Source organism: Octodon degus, unplaced genomic scaffold, assembly GCF_000260255.1.
Source record: "Octodon degus isolate 3935 unplaced genomic scaffold, OctDeg1.0 scaffold00234, whole genome shotgun sequence".
Taxonomy (NCBI): Eukaryota; Metazoa; Chordata; class Mammalia; order Rodentia; family Octodontidae; genus Octodon; species Octodon degus.
In genome coordinates this window covers 910424-918266 of record NW_004524810.1, presented here as the reverse complement: position 1 = coordinate 918266, position 7843 = coordinate 910424, and the positions used below count along the sequence as shown (strand labels likewise).

The 7843-nt window shown below is 41.6% G+C and overlaps 1 protein-coding gene across 1 annotated transcript in view; it reads left to right on the top strand.

The window, feature by feature from the left end:
- The window catches only part of Col28a1 (collagen type XXVIII alpha 1 chain), a 199710-nt gene that overhangs the window by 176563 nt on the left and 15304 nt on the right, over positions 1 to 7843 (top strand). Inside the window, exons 28-30 of the mRNA XM_004645651.2 lie at positions 2091 to 2127; positions 3958 to 4506; positions 6650 to 6807. Of these exons, the coding sequence (XP_004645708.1) occupies positions 2091 to 2127; positions 3958 to 4506; positions 6650 to 6807 (744 nt within the window). The remainder of the gene's footprint in view (positions 1 to 2090; positions 2128 to 3957; positions 4507 to 6649; positions 6808 to 7843) is intronic.

Here is a 7843-nt window from a genome sequence, read left to right as displayed (position 1 = left end):
CAAAGATCCCAATGGAAAAAATGGTATGAAGGCTATACAGAGATTGCATGAGCGAATATAACTTAGAAGCACACATAGGAAATAAAATTTGACTTCACTCACAAATACAATCTAAAACATATTTTGTTGTATCAAAGTGCAATGACTTTATAATAACAGTAACATTTGGAATTGAGTGTGACCTATGTGTGCATCAAACTCAGCCAGGCCTAATCAACTTCATAAACTCATGTCGTGCAGTTTTCTTGTGTATTGTGAAGGAGGGTCTAGTTACTGCAACTTCTTTGAGGGACAGAGTAGCAACAGTCATCGGAGAGCCTTACAAATGACCATGCATTTGACTTGAGTGGACAAGCTCGTCAAAATACTTAGTAAGGTAGAAAGCTGTGTGCTACGACATTAACTGAAAAACTACAATAATAAAACTTGGTGAAGAGTATTTTTTCCACATGTAGAAAATTAAATGTAAATCCATAAATATATAGATTTCCTCCTTCTAAATATACTGACTCTAGACATACATTTCTCTTTCTGTATGCATTCTAGTTTTTTAAAAAATTATTTATTTGGTTCAGGGTCTAGCACTGTGCAGCTCAGACGTGTAGTGATCCTCCTGTCTCAACTTCCCCATCACTGAGATTATAGGGGTGCACCACCATGCCCAGTTTAGGTGGTTGGTTCATTTTGGGGCGGCTTGGCATGTGGTACTGAGGATCAAACCCGATACTTGCACTTGCCAGGCAGGTGCTTAAGCCGCTGAACTCTCCGCAGTTCTGTAGTTTTACATTTATTCAAAGTTTCTTTAGATGTTGAGTATCATAAGGCCCCAGGGGAAAAAAAGTGGCTGCTGACTCCCTTGTTTTGTGTGATTTTTAAGTAGCCATTTAGAATCATTCCTTTTTACTCCATTTGTAATGTAAAAAATTAAATTAGATGAAAATGATCTGAGTATTTCATTGCTGTGTATATAGCTCTTAGGTCATGCTGCCTATTGCTCTTAGCTGTGTCTCCTCTAACTCCCACTTCTATTATTATAAGTGTGCTCTTGAAAACTGCTTTTGCATCTGCTCAGTTCTGTTCTCTTAGGTTGAATTTACTGCCTCTCCTTGTTGAGATCTGAGCTTCTATTACTCACCCCCTTGGCTTCATGTCTGGCAAATGAAGAATTCTGTCTTCTCTCGCCTCATTCCAGTGTCTTGTAAACACAGCCCAGGGCGCTGGCAGCTTCATTTTTGGTACGCAGCCCATTGCAAGCCCTTCAGATGGAGGTGACAGGCGGCAAGAAAAACAAAGGAGAAGTACTCAGTATCATCAAGATATTTCGTGGAGGAACGAAAGTCAAAATAGTTGGAAACTCGGGCCAGCCAGATAGCTCAGCGAACTAAAGCGTCTGTTTAGGGAGGCAGAGGGAATGGGGTTCAATCCCCGGCATGCTTTGCCAGTCCTGTTCCCAAGCTGTGCTGAGACTGAGATTGGGCATGGTGGCTTGCATGTGTAATCCCAGCGCTTGAGAGACTGAAAACAGGAGGATCACTACAAATCTGATCTGTGTAGTGAGACCCCGTAGACCCTGAACTAAATACCTAAAAAAAAAAAAAAAAAGAATAGTTGGAAACAATTGATGAATGAACTGTCAAAATTGGAAATCAGTTCAGAAAAAGAGGAGGCGATATGGCATAGAGGAGCCCTCTTCAGTCCCTGGCGGTTGTCTTTGTTGCTCAGCACATATGTAGGGCTTAGTGGGCCCGGCCTGTGCTAGGAGTCTTGTGCCTCGGCCTCATTTAATCCACAGCACACCACAGCCCCAAGGCACAGGCACTGTTAGGTCACCTGACTGCCAACGTCACACAGCTGCTGATGACAGAGCTGCAGTTTGAACTCCGCAAGTTTGAGCTTTAAAGTATCATAACTCAATCTCATTTCAGTTATAATCTATTATGTCCAACTTTTAACTTCTGTGCTATTCATTTTATTTTCTATACTGCAAGGATTAAGTGCTGGCTGTAATAAGGTGCATCTTTACCATGGGGAGGGGGAGAACAAACTATGGTCCTACATCTAATGTTGATGTGTTTTCCCTTTTCCCCCAGAAAGAAGAAATTATCAAACTTATTTTTGAAATATGTGGTAAGATTTTAGCTTTTTAAAGTACCAGCCTTACTATGTGCTAATGCATTTACTCAGAAGGGGCACATTACATGGCTGCGGGGAGACATGAAGTTCCTTTGAAGTCAGAGAAGAAGTAGAGGAAGCAACGACAGAGTTTGCAAACCCTGATTTAAGCAAAGGAACTCACTGTGCCAGGGCAGATAGGGAATGCGAAGGTTCCAGGCTACAGTGTGTGGAAACGAAGCACCACGCGCATGTGTGGTCAGTGCCATTTACCTGAGCTTGGGAATACAAATGCAGCAAAGTAAATATGACAAGAGCCCAAGTGGTGTCTGAGTCCAGTCCAGCTATACTGATTATGCTGGCTATGCTGATTATGATGTCTGTGTTTTCTCTGAAGCCAAGAAAGCTTCCTGATTTGACTTTTGAGTACAATATCTAGTCTTGCCCTTGATCACCAAGGTGGGAGACATTCAGGTGTTCATCTTGCCTCACAACTCTAGGTGCTTCCCTGGCTGAGCATTTAAGACTGAAAAATATTTATCAATGAGAGGAAATGAAAAGAGAGGGAGGTTAGACAGAAGGAACCGATGAATGGAATGGAATAGTAATGAAAGAAGCTCCTATACTTGGACAGATGCTGCAATGGCATCCTTCCATCATGGGCAGAGTCCTGGAGCTGGCCTGTCCCCTGAAAGACTTTTAGACCTCAAAACCAGCTGTGACTCTAGTCACAGGCCAATTTGGATGTGACATCTGAGCTCCCTGTAAAAATAGCGCCCTGCTTCCTGATGTTTTCCTGTGATAGGATTGTTGGGCCACATGAGAATATAAATATAATAATTGAAACTTGATAATTTTTATTTCCTGGGAATTCTGGAAACTGCACCAGATGGTTGTTCAATGACCTGAATATAAGTTGTTTATTCACAGTATTTTCTCAGATCACTCTTCTCAAAAAGTTCTGTAGTAGGGATGGACCTCTCTGATAACGTGAAAGCCATTGAGGAGGTGTGGGTGGTGGACTAAACTAGAATACTTAAGGGGAGCTATTCTTGGGGACTGTTCAAGGCCCCCAAACTTCCCCACAATTAGTAGTTTTCATCCCATTACTTCATCCATTGGGCATTCTAGTAATCAAATCTCTTTTCTCAAAGATGTGGTTGAAGGCTAAAATATCAGCTTTTAGGTTAACCGCAAATGGAAGAATGAAGACCAAATTTAGTATAGTACATAGTTAGGGGCTGAGGGAGCGGAGTACAACCGGGAAGACATACACAGGGTATACTAACTTGTAAGAAGTGTTGTATTTTAATTTAAGGAACAGACTCATAGTTGTTTACTATTTTCAGTGTCTTATCTTTTTCTTTCCTTAAAAAATGCATGCTTTTTTTTTTTTTTTAAAGAGCCTAGTATAGAAACCAGAATGTAGACAATTTTTAGTGGTTTCCAGAGTATCATAAAAGGAATTCAAGGGCGGGCCAAGTAGCTCAATGGATTAAAGCACCTGCAAGCAGGTGCAGTGGCCGGGGGTTCAATCCCCAGGCCTGCTATGCCAGCTTCACCCCCAGGGCATGCTGAGACAGCAATTGAGACTGGGTGTGGTGGCACGCGCCTGTAATCCCAGCTCTTGGGAGACTGTAAACAGCTGGATCACTATGAGTCTAATCTAGTAGTGAGACCCTGAACATTCTGCAGACCCTTCCCGAAAATATATAAAATTTTTAAAAAAAGGAATTCAGGGTCCCCCTCCCCTGCCCTGTCCCTCTCCTCCAATGTGGCACAGTTCAGGAATGCCTCTTTTCTTTTCATTCCTGCAGTGTTTCCATCTCAACATTCATCTTTTAGGTTGTGGACCCAAATGCAAGGAGATGCCACTGGAGCTGGTGTTTGTGATTGACAGTTCAGAAAGCGTGGGGCCTGAGAACTTCCAGATCATCCAAAATTTTGTGAAAACTCTGGCTGACCGTGTTGCTCTGGACCTCGCCACAGCCCGAATAGGCATCATCAATTACAGCCATAAGGTGGAGATGGTGGCTAATTTGAAGCAGTTCTCCAGCAAGGATGACTTGAAACTGGCAGTGGACAACATGCAGTACCTGGGGGAAGGCACCTATACAGCCACTGCTCTTCAGGCAGCCAATGACATGTTCAGGGATGCAAGGCCAGGCGTGAAGAAGGTGGCCTTGGTCATCACTGATGGGCAGACAGATTCCCGAGACAAAAAGAAACTGGCAGAAGTGGTGCAAGATGCTAATGATGCCAATGTGGAGAGATTTGTGATTGGGGTGGTGAAGAAAAATGACCCCAACTTTGAAATATTCCACAAAGAAATGAGCGTAATTGCTACGGACCCAGAGCACGTGTATCAGTTTGATGATTTCTTTACCCTGCAAGGTAAGGCTGTCCCTGGAAAAAGGACTTTGTTCTTCTGAGTATTTCATCACTAGATCATCCTGACCAAAAAAGAAATTAGGAGGCTAATGAGGCTTGTCATGACAGTAATCCAATTGTAAATCATAAACTACAGAAGGCAGTAAAGTTTTGTACCATCCAGTTTGGCAAGGTAATTCTCTGTCTTTATTCATGTGTGGTAAGTGGTAAGCTGACATTGGACCTTTCTTACTGGAGTGTGTTCAACAGACCAAAACAAGGAGAAAGAACAGGAATTTGGGATATTGCTAAGATTGGTTAATGTTCAGAAAGTTCCTTAGCTAGAATAAGGGATAGAGTGAACCAACAAGGCAGAAAACAACCCTAAAATCACAATGAAGTAAAAAAAAAAAATAGGCCAGCAAGACAACTCAGCTGACTAAGGGTCTGCTTTGACAAATACAGGGAACAGGGTTTGGTCATCCCCGGTCCTGCATGCTGTGCCAGCCCCACCCCCGGGGCGCCCTGAGCCAGTGACTGAGTCTAGGCATGGTGGCGCACACCTGTAATCCCAGTGCTGGGGAGGCTGAAAACAGGAGGATCACTATGAGTCCGAGCTACATAGTGAGACCCTGTACCAAATACCTAAAATGAAAAAAAAAAAAAAAAAAAAAAAGTTAAAAAAGAAGCTTGGTGACTAATAAAATTGTGACAGTCTAAAGTGAGGAGACAACTTTTTGGGTATGTATTATACTAATGCAAATCTAACTGCTTCCCTTTGCTAAATTCACTCGTTCTTGTTAACTAATATTTACTAATGAGGCAAGCTAAAGCCTTGACTCATATCACTTTATGATGAAATATGCGGCAGTGTTTTGGAAACTGATGACTCATTCTGGCAGGGCCTGTCGGTGAAAGCCTTTGCACCGTAAGTACGAGCTGCGCTGACGTGGGTGCAGGCTTCAGTCTGCCATCGTCCTTCCTCTGCCGCCCACTGGGGAACAGGGGATTTGTGGCAGGGCACAGACTCTCAGCGCCCCGTGCCAGGTGCCAGCACCAGCAGCCCTAGGGATGGCTTTTCAGGCTCAGAAAGCTGTCCACATACTGTTTCCTTCATTTTCAGGAGCATTATGACATCTTTTTTTTTTCTTCTTTTGGTTCTGGGAATTGAACTCAGGACCCTGCCCTTGCCAGGCGCTTTCTGGCATCATGAGTCTCATTTCCTCAGCACTTCGCTGGGTGACTGGTGGGTTTATCTGGAATATTTTATTTATTTATTCATTGGATACATGGTCTCACTGCACAGTTCAGACTCATACTGATCTTCCTGTCTCAGCAGCACTGGGATTACAGGTGTGCACCACCACTCCTGATTTTGGGGTTAACACAGTGCACGCGGGGTTCAGGGGCCAACATGGCATGCAGTACTGGGGATCAAACTTGGGTCCTTGGGTTTTCCAGGCAGGCACTGAGATTGCCAATCTATCTCCCCAGCTCTGTTATACTGGGCTAAATATTTGTTACAATGGCCCAAGGTTTTATGTGTTTCAGAAAAATTTGTATTTTAACAATTGAAGAACTTTTTCATCTTATGTGAATGAATTTATAAGTTGTTACAGAAGGAGTAAATTGTTGGGCTGGAGGGCCTTTTGCTATCCTAAAACCAGAAGTAATTGCTTATTTTACTTATAATGAGTGAGGCTAGCCCATTACACAGAGTAATCCTCAGTTAATCAATGCTTGGTATAAACAAGCAGTTAAGTAACTCTTGTCTTGTACCCTTGTGTATTATCAAGTAGTTATTTTAGATATCCTCTGACAGATCTAGCAAAAATACTTTCTATATTATTTTGCTTTAGGGATTGATTCTACATAATGTGATGATATTTGTTGTCTTTTTAAATTAATTAATTTATTTATTTATAGTGTGTGTGTGTGTGTGTGTGTGGCCAGCTCAGCCCACCAGGGGGCAGGGCTGGCTGGCATGTGGTGCTGGGGGATTGAACCACCGTCCCTGTACTAAGCTTGTTCTAAGTAGGTGCTTTAGACCACTGAGCCATCTCACCAGCCCCGATGATATTTGTTTTAAGAATGCTCTTCTCTTTAACCGGGTTTTAGGTAACATGCTATTGTTCCTGCTATCTCCCTTTCTATTTCCCTTTTAAAGACACCCTGAAGCAAAAGTTGTCTAAAAAAATTTGTGAAGATTTTGATTCCTACCTTGTTCAAGTTTTTGGGGAAGCCTCCCTTCGACCTGGGCTTGGGATGTTTGGGGCAGTGCTCAACAAATCCACCGCAGAGCCTACAAAAGAAGCTTCTGAGCCAGTAAGTGACTGTCTTGCTTACCTTTTAGGTATAGTGGCATATTTTGTCTACATGACATCGAAGTTCCTCTCTATGCCTCCTTGCTTCTGGGATATGTGTGTTCTCACGTCCTTGGCTTCAGTATTATCAGCTTGATCCTAGATTTCTAGCTCTGAAATAACTCCACAGCTTGTGAACATGAGTTTGGGGTTTTTAAAACTGTCCATACTTGATAATTATTTATTAAATGTTGCATGTTTATATCATGCACCTGTCATGCTCAAAATAATCCAGTATTAGTACAGATTAACATGACAATCCTTGAATTTTTTTTAATATTTATTTTTAAAGATTACAAAATGGTAAAAAATTAGAAACAATACAAAATTTCGTTAAGCAACGTAATAAGAATTTGACAATGGCTGTATTGCATGTCATCTTCAAATTACTTGATAAGGTTACCAGATATAAACCTGTACAATTGGTGTTAAAAGTTATAAGAAATTAAAGTAAGAAAAAATTTAAAAATATATGCATTAACAGCTTCTTGCAATAGACTCTCAGAAATCAGCAGTATAATTATCTAAACTATCCTGCATGTATACATGAATATCTTTTTCTCTACTTTCTTTTTTCCTTTTCCTCATCCCAGTCTTTCCATTGAACAGATTCTTTCCCTTTTACAGTATCTACTATACTCATTATTTGAATTTTCTCACTTACTGTGCTTTATAGATTCTTTCATACCAGGCTAAAGATCTCCCTCACTCTACTACAGATCTACTTCCTGCTTTGTATCTTCTTGAATCTTCCCAGAATTGCACAAGTCTGTCTTGCCACCTTCCCATATTCCTGTTCACACTCTTCTCCCTGGTGGGAGGGAGGTTGGATGCAAGATGGACGTTCTATGTTAGAGCTCCCTGCTTACAAGACCTTGTGATACAATGGAGTATTATTTGGCTATTAAGAATGATAAACTGCAAGCCTTTATATTGAAGTGGATGCCACTTGAACATATACTCATAAGTGAAATAAACCAGACACACATGTGTAAATA